The sequence below is a fragment of the Monodelphis domestica genome, chromosome 2 (genome assembly GCF_027887165.1).
Source record: "Monodelphis domestica isolate mMonDom1 chromosome 2, mMonDom1.pri, whole genome shotgun sequence".
Lineage (NCBI taxonomy): Eukaryota > Metazoa > Chordata > Mammalia > Didelphimorphia > Didelphidae > Monodelphis > Monodelphis domestica.
Window position 1 is genome coordinate 481281152 of NC_077228.1, and position 17868 is coordinate 481299019.

Consider the following 17868-nt stretch of genomic DNA (forward strand, 5'->3'; position numbering starts at 1 on the left):
ATCCCAATTTTAACTAACAATGAGTCATAGATTGTCTTGGCTGGTGCAGTTCATGGGGCACCATGCCAAGGTTATGTTTCCTTGCTTCAACCTTTTCTCTGGTAGGCTTTAAAAGATAGATGGTAGTTGATAGGCAGTGATTTTATAATTATAAGAGCCATCTAAAATCCATATGATATTAATGAAGAAACAACTCCTTGACATGACTGTTTGATCATTGTAATTTAGGGATTCCTAACCTTTCTTTGGGTCATGAACCCACCTTTGGCAGTCTGATGAAGCCTGGGGAACCGATCTCAGTTTGCCAATTAATGAGTTAATTAGTTAATGTCCCCTACATGCCCCACACTAATGAGTACCCAAGATACATAGAAAGGCAAACAGTCCCTGCCCTCTAGGTGCTCACAATCTAACGGGGGCAACAACTTGCCAGCAACTATGTACAAACGAGCTATATTTGGGACAAATTGGAGATAATCAACAGAGGGAAGGCATCAGCATTAAGGAATATGGGGAAAGATTTCTCAGGAAATCAGATATACTCAAATACAAATATTAATTTAAAGTGCCCTTGAATTCCCAAAGGAATCCCTGCATATTGTGTGTCTGGGAGAAAGGTGGTAATCCAATGGACATCTGCTAAAAAAACATTTTAGCCTGGTTTGTGGTGAATTTTCAGGGGGAAAGAGGTCTATAGATGAGTTACAAGAGGCCAGGAAGCCTTGGTGAAAGCATTTAGGGGATTTTAGGGGCCATCCTAAGGCAGGGACATAGCTCCAACCACCTTGCCTCGGCATAGGACATGCAATTCACACCACCACCCAGTCTTCCCTCAGGGTTGTTCCAGATGGTCCATCTCATAGATCCTCTGTCTCTGAATCCATCTACTAGTCAGTTTTCTGTAAAACAAGCAGTTTAGTCATTATCAATCAATCATATCAGCTAACTCTGCAATATCCCTCCAGTACAGAAAGCTGTTGATTAAGTTCTAGGACTGTTTCCCTCCTGAGAATTTTATTGAAGTTAGGAAGACTGTGTCCAAATCCAAATCCAACTGAGTTTAAACCAAGACCAGTCGGTCAATTCTAGTTTTTTCTTTGGAGCAGCAAAATCCAAGGAATTGATATGAAAATTAGAAACTATTTGCAGAAGGGGAAATCCAGGTCAGAAACTCAGTACCTAAGAAAGAGACAAGTAAAAGGTAGTATTAAAAAGCTGATCCTTTGTTCGACTCAATCTGTCTCTTCAAAGTTGTTATTCAAACATTTTTAAGTCATGTCCTACAGTACTTCATGAACCCATTTGAGGTTTTCTTGGCAAAAAATCCTCACTAAAATGGTTGTGGTTTCCTTCTCTAGGTCATTGAACAGATGAGGAAACTGAGGCAAACAGGTTTCAATGACTTGCCCAAGGAAGTGTCCAGAGTCAGATTTGAACTCAAGAAAAGGAGTCTTCCTCTCTCCAAGCCTGGCACTCTATCCTCTGTGCCACCTAGCTGACCCTCAAAGATAGCTATGAGATATTCCAAAAGTCTTGGAAAAGTTTTAAAGTTAAAACTGTACCAAGACTTTTGGGACATCTTATAGGTTCCCTACTACTGTCTGGCACTATTAGGTTAATATGACTAAGGACTAAGTCCTTCATGTCCTTTTCTGAGGCAACTAGCTGTGTCACTAATGCCTTGAGCTTGAGTGGAGAAGGATGGCAAAAGAAATGGATAAATATTCAAGGAGGAAAACACTTTCCAGTGGAGTATTCATGTGAATGATTACTCTTTAACAAGTAGCTTGGGTCTTGTGAATATTGCTGTTCCTGGAAGGGCAGTCTCCCCCTAAGCTTACAGAAACCCAGACTTCAAGAGGCTCTAAGGTCCCTTAAAGCATTCCTTTTATCAATCAATGCAAATGGTTGGCATTTGAGAGAAGTAAGAGGGTATTTGAGGCAAGGGGGAAAGAGCAAAAGTATAGAGGTGGTAAAGTACAAAATGTTTTGGGGGGATTGTCTTTACTAGAGCAGAGGATAGAAGTTTAACCAGAAATTCTAGCATCTAGGGCAAAGACCACAAAATGAACTTGGGGCAAGGAACCCCAAAAGCAATACCAGGCTTTATGTTATTTGATAAGGACTTCCCTGGGATATAGCTTTGGGAGAAGGTAAGAAGTAGCATTATCTATTAACTTCCTATTTTAACTCATTATTTTTGCCAAGTAAATGCTAGGATTGTTTCTATCTACTGAAAGAATATAAGTTACCTCTAAATTTCAGTGTCTTGGGGCAAAGTCCTGGCCGGCCTGCCATAAGGGAAGAAACAAAGATCAGTTTGGAGAGTTGGCCTGAAATTCTTACCAGGCATTAAAATAAGTTCATTATACTGTAAATATTAACAGAATAAGAGCTTGTTTTCATCATTATTCACCAACATTTGCTGAAAGTAGGTTGTGTGCTAGAATGTAGAACATTCAGGGACCCTCATGACCCACACTTTGAGAAGCAGCGATCTCTAGATAGCTTTATCACCAAATCATGACTCGAGGTTGTTCCAAAGAACTGATGTGTGTACAGTGCTTAGAAATTAATGGAGTCAGCCTCTAGAGCAGAGAGGACTTTCTTGACCTTCAGCTAGACCAACTGAGGCTAAATAATTACACATAGAGAAATCATTTGTTAATCTAATGACTTTTTTCCAAGGTGGTGGTTGCTTCTAGGCTGAAGCAAACATGCTTTGGTTCCAGGCACATAATGTCCACAACCCAAAACCCAACTAGCCTCCCTCTCCAATGGCTTATCAGCTCTGGAAACCACCCAAAGAGCTATTAAGTTGGCTCTTCCATGGCACCATCATCACTGTCCTTTGAATGAGGTCACTTCATTATATTCCCTTTAGTGTGTGGAATGGGGGGGGGGGCATCTATTGATTTACCGATTAGCCCTGCCAACTTCCTGGTTAGATGCCCCCATACTTATGACCTCTCCTGATAAGATGTGGGTCAGGGACTATAAAAGTAGGACCTCAGCCCCTGCTAGATCAGTACAGACTGCAGCCATGGCAAAGCTCATCCTCCTCACTGGTGAGTCAATGCTCTATGGGGAAACTTAGTCCCTGGTGATTTTCTTCCTTCCCTTTTCTTTCTGGGTCCTTTATAAAAAAAAATCACTAGGTATGATAATAGACTTAGAGGTTTAGAGTCAGAAGGAGACCTTAAAGCTCATCAGGTTCAGCTTCTTTTTACAAATGAGAAAACTGAAGAGCAGGTTGGTTAGGTGACTTGCCCAAGAGTCACACATCTAGTAAACGTCTGAGGTGGGATCCAAACCCAATTCTTTATGTGTTCAAACCCAAGATCCTCCATTCCTGTTTCTTTTAACCTCAATATACTTTATTTTTTCCATTCCACCTCCAGTGCTTTCACAACCTGTCTAATATAACCTTCCCTTTGCCTCAGTTTACTCATCTGCAAAATGGAAGACGTAGGGGATTTTTAACCTAGAGTCCAAAAACTTGTGTTATTATATATACATAGATTCATACATATATACACAGATATACATATGTATGATGTCTTAGGTGTCACACAAATTATATTTCAATATGATTTCAATATAATTTATAATCTATATGTAAATATGTTATATATGTGTCCTATATAACTATTTCAATATGATTTATTTAAATATTATTGATAATGGCATATGTACATATATATGCAAATATGTGCCCTGTGTTACATTTCAATATAATTTATTTCCATTGTAATCTTATGAAATTTTTGTATTTAAAAACATTATTTTGGGAAAGAACCCATGACTATCACCAGACCAGCCAAGGAGTCCATGACACAAGAAGGTTCTAGAATATAAGCTCCCCAAAGGCAGCGTCTGCTTCATTTTTGTCTTTGGGTTCCCAGTATCTTGCATTCAGTCCAAAAGAAAGCATTTCCCAAGCATAAACTGTTGTACCAGGGATGGTGCTAGATAATGGGAACAGAAACAGCCATGAAAAGATCCCCGTTCTCAAGTCGCTATTGTAGGCAATTAATAAAAGCTTGTGGAATGGAAATGAATGACAGCTGAGGGTCCTGTAATGTCCTACTCATCCAAATCCTGGTTTTCTCGCTCCCACAAATGACTTCTGGACCTCTTTTCTGTTTGCTCCTGGGGTTGGCATGGCTATATCCTGGGGTCACTTATTGGCCTCGCCCTCACCTTTACCTCCTTTACCACCCTATTAGGTTTTTTCCTGTTTCTCCAGTTGCCATATTTGGTATATCCATTTGATTCCTATTAATTTTATTTATCAGATCAGTTAGAATAGCAAGGAGAAGAAAAAGAAATCTGAAAACATAAAAGCAGGTACAATGGAGAAGGTTCCAGAATAATTGAATTGTTCAGCTCTGCACCATCCTTTGTGGAAATGAAAGCAGGACAGACAGAACAATTGTACACACACACACACACACACACACACAGACACACATACACACACACACACTCACACTCACACTCCACTTTTTTTTCAGACTAACTTCTCTTTTACACACTATTCTGACTTATTTGGTTGCATACACCATGGAATTTGCACTGTCCCAGCATTCACTTGAAAGACCCCATTCAATCCATTGTCCTCTGATAAATAGGATGACACTAATCACCGGAATGATTGGTCCCAGCCCAGAGTAGATGAGGAGCAGAGGGGAGGGACCACTCTGCAGAAAAACCCTCTGGGTGGTCTGAAAACTCTAAACAATATCCTGGGGAAGCCTGTACCACAGCTCTTTCATAGATAACAAGCTTCTTGCCCTTCTTGGTCTGACCTCTTGGCTCCTAAAGAGTCTGTCTATGATCTTGGAAGACAGAATCTAAAGCTTCATTAAATGAGGCATAGAATCCAAAAGCTTGTAGAGGATGTTCCTGCTATACTCTGCCCTAGGAAGGAAACATGAGAGCAGTCTTCAGTTATGTCAATGTTTTGTAGATGAAGGATTGAATCTTGTTCAGCTTGACCTCAGAGGGCAGAATTAGGGGCTGTGGGTAGAAATGTCAGGGAGGTAGATTTTGGTTCCATTTAAGGAGAGTCTTCTTTACATTTAGAGCTGTCCAAAAGTGGAAAAGCCTGCCTTGGGAACATAATAATAGTTAGCACTTCGGATAGTATTTTAGAGGGTGTAAAGCACTTTACTTAGAGGTTATCTCCTTTGATCTTCACAACAATCTTGTAGTTACTATCATTCCCATTTTACAAATGAGCAAACTAAGAGGGTAAGTGACTTGCCTTGGGTTATAGAATCCATACACTTCTGAGGTAGAATTCAAACTCAGGACTTTCTGACTCCAAGTCCAACACTCTATCCATTGCTCCATCTAGCTGAAACACTGGGCTCTCAACTTCCCTGGGTGTCTACTAGAGGATGACCTTGTCAGAGATCTTATAGAAGGAATTCCTGTTCATGTCTGGGTGAGCCCCGACAGTTCCTGAGGTCCTTTCCAACTTTGGAGTTCTTGATCCTATGGGAAAGAGAGTGAATGTTCATATGAATGAGTCCACCATCTTGATTTTTTATGCATAAATTTTGGTTCCACCCTTGACACACAATATTCTTAACTTTCCTGAAAACTAACTAAAATATTATGACTTAAGGAGATGGATAGGTGGATTGATAGCCAGGTATAGAGAGGGGAATGTTCTGGGTTCAAGTCTTCTCTCAGATACTTCCTAGCCATGTGACCCTGGGCAATTCACTTAACCCCCATTGCCTAGCCTTTGGACCAATACATAATATTAATTCTAAGAAAGAAGGCAAAGGTTTTAAAAAATACTACGAGGTAAGTATTCATAACACAGAACATGAAAACTGTTGGGACCAAATAGAATATTCTCTGATAGAACATAAGTATCTTGAAGACAAGAACTATTCAATTTCTTTTGTATCTCCAGAACCCAGGAGAGTGCATAGTACTTGATAAATGTTTGCTGATTTTTCTTTTTTTTTCCTTCTCCAGGTCTGGCCCTGGTGCTGCTTGCTCAGCTGGGTAAGTCTCAGACTCCTGCTTCCCCACTCCCCAGCCTACACATACACACTTGTTTCTACCTGATCCTCATAGACTGGACAATCTTCACATATACAATGGGCAGCTACTTGGCAAGGTGGATATGGTACTGACCTGGATTCAGGAAGACCTGAGTTCAAATACTATTTCAGACACTTATTACCTGTGTAATCTTTCAGTTTATTTAAGTGTAAAATGTAACAAAAGTGTGATAAAGCACCTACATCCCAGGGTGGTTATCAATGAGATACTATTTATATAATGCCAGGCACCCAGTAGGCATTCTACAATTGTTAACTGTTATTATTTTTCAGTTGTTTCAATCACATCTGACTTTTGTGATGCCATTTGGGGTTTTCTTGGCAAAGTTTACTGGAGTGGTTTGTCATTTTCTTCTCCAGCTCATTTGACAGACAAGGAAACTGAGGCAAACGGGGTTAAGTGACTTACCTGGGGTCACACAGCTAGGAAGTGTCTAAGACCAAATTTGAACCCAGGTCCTCCCAACTCCAGGTCTAATGCTCTATCCACTGAGCAACCCTGCTGCTCCTGAAATATCAGATCTATCAGCTCACTGAGAATGACCACTTTTAATTCCACTGAGTGTATGAAACACTGAGCTTGAGTTAGGAAGGACTGAATTCAACACCTGCCTGAGACACATCCTAAGTGTATGACCTTGGACAAGTCACTTAAACTTTCTTAGCCTCAGTTTCTCCATCTGCAAATAGTGATAATAATGGTATTTACTTTCACAGAGTTGTTAAGATCAAATGAAAGAATGTTGGTTAAATGCTTCATAAACCTTAAAATCTCCTATAAGTGCTAGTTATTATTATTATTGTTTTTATTATGAACTCCCCTCAAGTGCCACATCCTACATATTATATCAACTTATGCTGATCACCTCTGCTCTCTTACCCCCATTTCTCTGCCCTACAAATTACCTTATATCTAGTTTGTATATACAATTTATATTTACCCGCATGCATATTATTTTTCCCAGTAGAATGCAAGCTTCCCAAGGGCAGGGACAATTTCATTTTTGTCTTGTATTGCCAGTGTCTGGCACATAGTAGGTACTTAACAAATGTTTCTTGAACGAATGAATGAGGAGGCTCTGCTGGTGTCACTCACCATGACACTTGCTCCTTGCTGCCAACAGGCTCTGCCTACCACCTGACATGCTACTTCACCAACTGGGCCCAGTACAGACCAGGGCTGGGGCGCTTCAAGCCAGAGAACATCGACCCCTGCCTCTGTACTCACTTGATCTATGCTTTTGCTGGGATGAGTAACAATGAGATCACCACCATCGAATGGAACGATGTCACCCTCTACAAATCCTTCAATGGTCTGAAAAACAAGTAAGAAGTTTGGGGAGATGGGGGGAGGCAGCTAGTGGCCCCAGAGACTTGAGTTCAAATTTATCCTCAGACACTTAATGGCTGTGTGTCCTTAGGCGAGCCTCAGTTTCCTCAAATGTAAAATGAGGATAATAATAGAACCTACTCTGCAAGGTAACTATGAAGCGCTTAGTAGACACATAGTAGATACTTAATAAATACTTATTCCCTTCCCTTCCTTTCCATTCTTCAATGGACCTAGAAATCCCCCATTGACAACAGAAATTCCTTCCCACACTTGGATTTGTAATTTTCTCTGATGGAACAGAAGTTATACACCTTCTCTCTCCTAATGGGACAGCTTTATTTGTAAATTAAATGTATGGCTGGTAAGCAAGAAGACCTTGACAGTACTTTCTGTTTTCAAGAATGAACACATAGTAGTCTTGAACCCTAAAGGCCAGAGGACACTCACTGACCATGTTAATTTCACAAGGAATAGGTAGAAAACTAGAAGACAACAATTCGCAAAGGTCCATCAGATGGATTTCAAAGGCCACCTTGTTGAGCTCCCCAGTCCACTCTCTCTCACTATGAGAAGTTATTGTAAATTAATAAATGCGTGGGGGCTCAACATTCCCTCTTTATTTTCTCTACAGGAACAGTGAGCTGAAGACTCTCCTGGCAATTGGAGGCTGGAACTTTGGAACTGCCCCGTAAGTGAGAAATGCCATCAAAAAGATTTTAGTGCCTTTTTGTAAGCGGAGAGATGCATCTGTGCCCAAAGGTTATGTCAAATGTTCCTCTACCCTAAGGAAACTTACAGTATGAGACTGACACCATAACTGAGATACAAAAGCCAAGATTAAACACACGTATAACTAAATAAGTAAATAACTTGGGACAGCTAGGGGGAGCCATAGTACATAGAGTGCCAGCTCTGGAGTCAGTTCAAGTTCAAATCTGTCCTCAGACACTAATTGGTTGCATGATCCTAAACAAGTCACTTAATCTCATTTGCCTCAATTTCCTTATCTGTCAAATGAGCTGGAGAAGAAAATAGCAAATCACTCCAGTGTCTCTGCCAAGAAAATCCAAAATGAGATCACAAAGAATCTGATACTACTGAAATAAATGAACAAAGCTAGAGCAGAAATCATCTGAACCAAGGACATTCTTCCTTGGGTTTCATCCCAGGAGATTTTTACTAGCCTGGGATATGGGAAACTGGGTTCTTATCTCAATTTTGATACTAACCAGAAAACCGACCTTGAAAATCTCACCCTTTCTAAATGTATTTCTTTTTCTGAAAAGTAACAATGTTTAATTCACTGAAATCTAAGATCTCTGCCAGTTCTAATATCCCATAGTGATGGAAGTACAAAAGGGGCTCTGCCCAGCTTAGACCACAGCTAGAACTCTGTGTTTAGCTCTAAATATCCCATTTAGAGATGAACAAGACACCCTGGAGTACATCCAAAGGAGGGCAACCAGGATGAGGAGGGGCTTTTGGACCATGACATGCAAGGATCTGCTAAAGAGACTCATCCCAGAGAAGTAGCTACTTAGAGGAGCCATACTAGCCATCTTCTCAAATGTAAAGGGTTATTTAACATGTGAAGGGAGTATATTTAGTCTACTTGATTTTGGATGGCAGATCAAGGAACAATGAATGGAAGTATCAAAAAGGTAGAGTTTTTACTCAATATAAACTGCCTAAAGAATAGAACTATCCAGAAGTAAAATGGGTTACTCAAAGGTTACTGAGTTCTCTGACACTGGAAGGTAAAAGATAACTTGCTTGGGATGTTATAAAAAAAGATTCTTGCTTATATAGAGGTGGCAAAGAGAACTTCTGAGGTCTCTTCCAATTCTGAAACTCTATACAATTCTGATTATAACATGATTTCACAGTCTGAACCCTAAAGACGTGGTATAATTGTATTTACCTAATGGAGTCAATGTATTGGATAAAGAGGTGAGTGATAAGCAAGTTAATAGAGGCTCCCTATTTGAGAGGTTAGCATTTTCCCAATTAGTTAGGGAGGCTTTGGAACTCAGAAACTGTCTGAATGATAATAGAGAGTGATGAATTAGGACAAGGAGGGAGTTATTAAGATCAAATTCATCTTGGAAGAAAGATTAGAAGTGGGAAGGGAGGAATATGTTCATATGGTTAGACAGAGTTAAGGACAATGGAAAACAAGAGAAGGGAACTGGTCATGACTGGAATGCACTTAGAGTTTTGAAGCAATAGTGAAGAATTTGGACTGGCCCAACTACAGAGCAGAAGAGGACAGTGAATCTGGAGGGAGATCAGGATCTAAACAGGAAGAGTGCCTAAAGAGAGAGAGAAAAAAATAGTGTAGAATTCTAGAAATGTTGGGAAGGTAAAAACAATAGGCTTTAGGAATAGAGAAGATGAAAGGAGTGAAGGACGTTGAAGATATGGCAATTATCAAAACTATGTTTCCAGCTTGAGGGTCATGGATAATCACATCGTTTTACTGTGATGACACAAGAAAGAATCATGCTCTCTGGTTTCAAAGTGTGAGCTAGAGATGGGCATAATTTGAGATGTCTTATCAATACAGGTCACTCAAAAAGGTGAAGAAGTGGTGGCAGCTAAGTGGCTCAGTAGATTGAGAGCCAGTTTTAGGGACAAGAGGTTTTGGATTCAAATTTGACCTCAGACATTGCCTAACTGTGTGACCCTGGGCAAGTCACTTAAGCCCCATTACACAGTATTGATTCTAAAATGGAAGGTAAAAGTAAAAAAAAAAGTGAAGTACAGAGATTGTACAATCTGAATGTGGATTTCCTTATTCCATCTTCTTTCTTTCTCTTTCAGATTCACTACCATGGTTTCTACTCCTGAAAACCGCCAGACTTTCATCAACTCAGTCATCAAATTCCTGCGTCAGTATGAGTTTGATGGGCTGGACTTTGACTGGGAGTACCCTGGGTCTCGTGGCAGCCCTCCTCAAGACAAGAACCTCTTCACCGTCCTGGTCAAGGTGAGGTGGATCAAATTGCGATTTCCTTTCCTATTTCTTCCACCATCTGACTCACACTGAGACCTGACTCTCTTCTGATGTCCCAGCCTCCTTGTCCACCTTTCCAGCACTGACTGTACCTTCACTCATTACCCACAATTTCACTGGTGTGAATTGGAATACATGTTGCACCCATTGTTACATCCAGATTCTCCCTCTACCATGAGCATTCAGTAACCTTTCCAGTCCTTTGAGATTCATCCTATCCTTCTTTATCACCCAATCAAGACTCTGGTGGCTGTTGTCTACCAACTTCCAGACACTTTTTTCCCTAAATAAATGAAATGCTTAACACATTCTTTTTCTCCTCTCCAATTCTGTCCTTCCATACTAGGGACCTTCAATATCCACACTTCAACTCCCTCAAATATCCCAAAATTCCTCAATTTGCTAATTTCCTATGGACCTATTCCTACACCCCAACTCAGCCACACACAAAGGTTACCCTACCCTTGATCTTACTATCACCCAAAATGTACCACTTCCATGATCATTCAGTCTGAAATGCCCTCATTCAAACATAGTCTATTAGCTTTCTATCCTCTTCCTATGTCTTCCAATACCAAACTCTGCTCTTTATCTGTGCCTCCAATCCCTTGACTTCTCAGCTTTCTTCAAGGCCTTTACCCCAGCATTAACCATTCTCTCCTCTTTTCTTCATCTTGCCTTTTGGGAATCAGTTCAACTATTGCCCTCTTCTCTTGAGTCCCTTGACCCTGAAACATATTGCCAATTGTGCCTTGCCAAGTCTCAGCTTAGATCACTCTCACCTTTGTCACTATATATGCCATTGAACAAAGGTAGAGAAAATTGTACAATCCTTATGACCAAGTCCACTATAACTTTTTGTTATACAATCTCAACCAAGCCCTCACTTCTGCTAGACAATCTTCTTATGTCTCCTTAGTTAATTCACTATTCCACTCACCCACAGACTTGATATTCCATCTCCAGTCTCTGTGCCCTAGCACAGGCTGTCCCCCATACCTAGAACACTCTCCCTCCTCATCTCAACATCACAGAATCCCTGGCTCTCTTAAAGGTTCAGCTTAAGTACCAATATTTCTAAGAGGCTTTTTATTATTTCCTTGGTTGTTGGTGCTTCTCACCCACCCCACTTTACCTTACATTTATCTGGTTTGCATTTTGTATTTATTTGTGTATATATATTCTTCCCTCCATCCCACCCCACATTAGAATATAGGGGTCTAAGATTTAATAAATGCTTGATGAACTCTGAGGTCCCTTGCAATCAATCAAGAAAGAAACATTTATGAAGTGATTGCTATGTCTAGCATCATGGTGGGAACCAAGAAAAGATCCATGTTCCCATAATCCTGTGAAGTAAATTGAATTGGTGATGCACACTGAAGGTCATCAATGGCAGATCCAGCTATAGAAATTCAACTTTGGGCTCCTGTCCACTTGTACTTTTTTGCTCACCCACAGGAAATGCGTGAAGCCTTTGAGCAGGAAGCCAAGCAGATCAACAAACCCAGGCTGATGGTCACTGCTGCTGTGGCTGCCGGCATCTCCAACATCGAGTCTGGCTATGACATCCCCCAGCTCTCTCAGTGAGTATTGCAGTTTGTCCTTCAAGTGTCTCCTTGGGGGCCAGTTGTCATTTGTGTTGGGACAACCCATTCTCAGATTTGTCTTACTTCTTTCTCAGAAGGCTCCAAGAAAGGTTTCCAGGGTCCTATTTATTCCACAACTCCTAATCTCGTCTTTGCCTCTAACCTTCCAGTGAAATTTTTCTTCAAAATTAACAATGGCCTCTTGATTGATAACTCCGAAAGTCTTTTTATAGTCTTCAGTGCCCCCTTTGCCTAGTACTGTGCTGACACGAAGTCATTTAACAATCCTTATTGATTGATCTTTAGCATTTCTTAAATATTTGATGTCGTTAACTACTCCCTGCTTCCTATTACTCTTCCCTTTTTTGTTCTTTTCACTCTCCTGGTTCTCCTGCTATCTCATTGTCCATCCCTTTGTCTTGTTTGCTAGCTCATCTTTCTTTATACTTCCCACCGCATCCACTCCCAAATGTTGAATTATCACCTCTGCACACATATTTCTTCAGCTCATCTATCCAACCCCAATATCTCCTTTGATTTTCAGTCTTCCAACTGTCTTCTGGATATTCCTTCAACAACAAAACTAAACTCATAATCTTTTCCCAAAAATCCCAACTTCCTTTTTTCTACCTAGCCATTATCTCCACCATTATCTCCAAGTCACTCAGGCCCATAAACCATGGTGTCATCTCTGACTCTCCTTTCTCCCTTATCGCTCACATGTAATTGCTTTTTAAGTCTTGTCATTCTTATCTCAGCAATCTCTAATCTGCTCTTTCTACTTAATCAGCTTCTACCCTAGTCCATGCCTTTATTACCCCTTACCTAGACTATGAGAACAGCTTTCTAACCAACCTCCCTGCTTAGAAACCATTTATCTCTTCCTCATATTATATATATATATATATATATGTATATATATATATATCTTGGATGAGAGTCAGGAATACAGCTGGTTCTGTATTCTGTATTCTGATCCCCTTTCTGGTAAGCAAATCTTTGGACTTTTCAAACAAATGACCAACAAGAGACCCTACTTAGTTAAACCCCCATCAGTAACCAAAGACAGAGAGAGAAGGGAGGGGGGGTGAAGAGTACTTCATAAGGATTTTCAAACCCATGAATTCTCAGCTCAAAACAGATGTACAAATATAACCCCAAATGACTCACAGATTGAAAATATAATTTTTAGCAATAGCTCTAAAGTCATTCTAATACACATTCCTGTGAAAAGTATAGAATGACCTAGGTCTTCTTGGTCTGCTTGTTACAAAGCCACCCAACCTCCCAGAACAGGTAGAGTCTGGTTACACCTGGCTTCTCTGGCCACTCTCCAAGATACAGTGCTCTCTAATAAGAGAGAGAAAAACAAAAGTAAGAGAACAGGTCTTTCATCAACATCCTGACCATTCCTTGTCCTCTTGTAATGACATAATTGCCTTTCCTCTTATTCAGCTTACAGTCTGAGTTTAAGAGCACCTTCTACATTCCAAGAATATGACACATGTGATGGGTTGAAGGGTTCTGTTGATTTATACAGGATTCATAAAACTAGGATCCTTTAGGTCTAACCCTGTGAATGGAAAGCTGTCTCCTTGGGACAGTCAGTTGGCCTCTTGCTTCTCTCTTTTCCTAAATTTATTGGTCTGTCAAGGAGCTGAAAAGGGCTCCTTATTACATCTAAATTCCTAATATCTAGAAAGTAATGAAGTGTTTATTAGTCATGAATTACAAGGGATAGTTAAGAAAATAAGTTCCTTAAAAATAAAAAAAGAAAAAGAAAGAGATCAAAGTCTCTGCCTGTGATTTAAGACACTCTACAATGATGACAAACCTTTTAGAGATGGCATACCCAAACTGCACCCTCAATGTGGAGGCACACATGCCATGGGTTCACCATCATGGCTCTAGAACTTGGGTCCAATTTACCTTTCCAGGTTAATTTCACTCTAATTCTCTTTTTCTACTCTGTATTCTAACCAAACCATATGACTGACCAACCATTCCCCACTTTCCTGTTACTATGAATCTACACAGTCTTTATTCCACACCTGGAATGCCTCTATATCTCTTATCTGTTGAAATTTTTCTCATCCTTCAGGGCTTATCCCTGGCACCATCACTCCCCCTCTGAAACCTTCCCTGATTTCCCCAGCTTAAAGTACAAAGTAGCATTATTTATCTAATGGAATTGTATTGAATTGGGCTGTCCCACGAAATAATCAGCAGAAATCACAATTATTTTTATTCTCCATTCTAGGTATCTGGACTTCATCCATGTCATGACCTATGACCTCCATGGTTCCTGGGAGGGCTACACCGGAGAGAACAGCCCCCTGTACAAAAACCCCAGTGACACCGGCAGCAATGCCTACCTCAATGTGGTGAGTGAGGCTCCTGTATAGGAGATCACCAATTTAGGGCACAAAATGCAGTAATTCAGCTACTTGATCAGTGCTGATCATTTCTAATACACAATAAAGGAATAAAATTGCTCTGGTGGCAGGGGCAAGTAGGTAGCACATTGGATAAAGTGCCAGGTCTGGAGTTGGGAGAATTTGGGTTCAAATCTGGTCTCAGATACTTCCTAGCTGTGTGATCCTTGGCAAATCACTTTACCCTGTTTGCATAGCCCTTGGCCTTTTGTCTTAAGAATTGTTACTAAAGACAGAAAGGATTTTAAAAATTGCTATTTTTAGGGAAAATGATCAATTCATTAGTAATTAATCACATAATATCAATTATTTTGGTAATTTGGGTCAAGTAGGATAGCAAACTAGTCATTAGGATTCTGCCTGCAAGATGGAATCAGCTGATTCATTCATTCATTTATTCAACAATCACTCATTAAACATCTATTATGTGGGAGAAGTGTTGAACACAGAAAGGCAGAAAAAATAAATAAGACAAAATCTTTGAGGGCAGAATCTCAAAGAGCAACCCCAAAAGAAAAGAAAAACATTTCTCTATTAATTACAACACAATTAACTACTCAGTTTATTATAATGCAGTTCTGGTTATTCATTATAATTAAATATAATTAACTTCATAATATGTCATGCCTAAGAGAAGCACAAACTGCTCTTTCTGATATTAGACCTTTGCTTTGGCCACAGAGAATGTCTGAAATTCTCATTTGGAAACTATTCATTGTAGAATCTTTCTAAAATTATAGTCTTAAAAGTTGCTAGGCTGTACCTAATATCCCAGTTGCTATTAATTGAGAGTAACCAGGAAATGCTTCAAGAAAGAAGTGGGATTTGAACTGGGCTTTGAAGGATGGGCCAAATTGAGATGTTCTTCCATTACAGGATTACGCTATGAACTACTGGAAAGACCATGGGGCCCCAGCTGAGAAGCTCATTGTTGGATTCCCATCTTATGGACACACTTTCATCTTGAGCAATCCTTCTGAAACTGGCATCGGTGCACCCACCTCTGGCCCTGGCCCTGCTGGACCCTACACCAGGCAATCTGGTTTCTGGGCTTACTATGAGGTAAGTATCTAGAAGTCTTATAAGATAGCAAAAAGACTATTGTTGACCTACTCATGAACAGAAATGCCTAATCCCACAATGCATAGCCTTCTTCCTCTGCCCCAATTTCCTATAGTTCAAAGCAGAAAGTAGGTAGGAAAAATCATAGATAACTAGAAAGGACTCCAGAGGTCATTTAGACCAACCTCTTCATTTTAGAGATAAGGAAATGAAGAACCAGGTGAAATCTTCATGTCACACTGATAGTAAGTATGAGATGTTGCATTTGAATCTTGCTCCTCTTTCTCCAGAGCCAACTCTCTTTGCACCATATTGCCTTTCCTCCTATTGTTGTTCTCTTGCACCTCAGGAGGGCAATGGAAGACTAGAAAAATCTGATTGTTTTAGATGGACCCTCCTCTAGACCACAGAGAATGTCTGAAGTTCTACTGGATACCATGGGAGACCAAACATTTATCGTGGAATCTTTTTCAACCTATAGAATCCTAAAAACTGCCAAACCTTACATCCCAGTTGTTATTGTTATAGAATTGTAGAACGTAACAACTGGAAAGAATCTTGGAAGTCCATCTACATAGACTAGGGATTCTTAATCTTTTTATGCCATAAATATACTGTAGCAATCTGGTGAAGTCTGTGAGCCTCTTCTCAGAATAGTATTTTTTAATAATTTAAGGAAATGTCCAAGTTCTAGTTAGAAGTTAATGAAAATTAAAATGTAGTATTTTTCCCATCCCAAATCCATGGAATACTGGAAATATCCCATATTAAGAACCCCTGACCCAGATTAATTCCCTTCTCTACACCTCTCAATATCCTTATGATTCCTAAAAATAAATGATATTTATAATGAATTAGAATCCCAGTGTGAGGTATCCACAGATAGGATTACATACTTTCCCCTTAATAAGAGTACTTTTCACTCAACTCCTTTCGTGAAAACTTTGCTCACTTGACTTCCTCGTTTTCTTTTCTCAGATCTGCCCCTTCCTGAAAAATGGTGCCACTGAAGTGTGGGAGGCTTCCGAGGATGTCCCCTATGCCTACAAAAGCAATGAGTGGGTTGGCTATGACAACCCCAAGAGCTTCCAGATCAAGGTAGAATATTTCTCTGGGCTCCCCTGAGTCAGTTCATCACTGTTTGTAGCCCAAAGCCTTGGGAGAGCCCAAGAATGTGCCTGGAGCAAACATCTGTCCTGTCCCCACAGGCTGAGTGGCTGAAGAAGAATAACTTTGGAGGTGCCATGGTCTGGGCCATTGATCTGGATGACTTCACTGGGACTTTCTGTAACCAGGGAAAATTCCCCCTGATCAACACCCTGAAGAAAACTCTGGGTCTGGAGAGCGCAAGTAAGCAAAACCTGTGAATGTGCCCAGGGTCCCAAAATACCACCTTCTTCACTTTCCACATTCTACAAAATGAGAACAATAACTTAAATAATCAAATTTTAAATACCTATCCTTATTCTTCTGAGAATCAGATGCTCATGTCTGTCCTTGTCCTGGCATTGCAATTTCAAAAGCAACACTCCTGGTAAAAATGGGATTCAGGATTGGAATAGTAAAAAAGAAAAGAAAAGAAAAATAAATGTAAAAATGGGCAGATTTGTTGACTTTGGACAATTTTAAGGCAGAAAGCTAAACCAAAATGGCTTCGATTTATATGGTCACAAGACCTAGACCTGGAAGGGACCTCTAGTGTCATCTAATCCAACCCTCTCCTGTTATAGATGGGGGGGAAAAGAGTCTAGAAGAAAGAAAAGAACACTGTCCATCCAAAGCTCAAACCTCTCCTTCCCAGGTGCCACGAGCCATTACATTCCCAGTAATTCTCTCCTTTACGTTCCAGGCTGTACCGCCCCAGCCCAACCTATTGCTCCAATCACATCAGCTCCCAGTAGCGGCGGAAGTGGTAGTGCAGGTGGCAGCAGCAGCGGCAGCGGCAGCAGCTCCGGGGGCAGCGCTGGGGGCAGCGGATTCTGTGCTGGCAAAGCTGACGGTCTCTACCCCGTGGCCAACAACAGGAATGCTTTCTGGCACTGTTTGAACGGCAACACCTACGAGCAGTACTGCCAGGCTGGTCTTGTCTTCGACCCCAGCTGCGAGTGTTGCAACTGGGCATAAACTGGACCTTCCTGGTCCTTGCCCTTGCCCCCGACTCAATACTCTTTGCTTATAATGTATTAACAATTCTACAATAAAAGTCAGCAGTGAAAAATACAGTTTTAGCCTCGTGTGACCGATACAGACATATTTTAGGTGGGCACGGCGGAATGGTCAAGCAAGACGTTAAAGATTCCTTGGGCAGACCCTGAAGCCACTAAGTAACGATAGCTTATATTTATAT

The 17868-nt window shown here is 40.5% G+C and overlaps 1 protein-coding gene across 2 annotated transcripts; it reads left to right on the top strand.

Annotated features, from left to right (window-relative positions):
- The first annotated feature begins 3013 nt into the window (after window positions 1-3013).
- Window positions 3014-17743, top strand: LOC100030417 (acidic mammalian chitinase). Of its 2 annotated transcripts, XM_001372844.3 has the most exons (11): window positions 3014-3068; window positions 5998-6027; window positions 7211-7412; window positions 8051-8107; window positions 10243-10408; window positions 11897-12021; window positions 14285-14408; window positions 15336-15521; window positions 16500-16619; window positions 16730-16871; window positions 17371-17743. In XM_001372844.3, exons 1-11 carry the CDS (start codon window positions 3044-3046, stop codon window positions 17643-17645), a joined length of 1452 nt encoding a protein of 483 aa, XP_001372881.2. In that variant the 5' UTR covers window positions 3014-3043; the 3' UTR covers window positions 17646-17743. The 2 variants fall into 2 exon arrangements, with proteins under 2 accessions (XP_001372881.2, XP_056675180.1); XM_056819202.1 differs by lacking the exons at window positions 3014-3068; window positions 5998-6027; window positions 7211-7412; window positions 8051-8107 and adding an exon at window positions 8977-9080.
- Window positions 17744-17868: the final 125 nt, after the last annotated feature.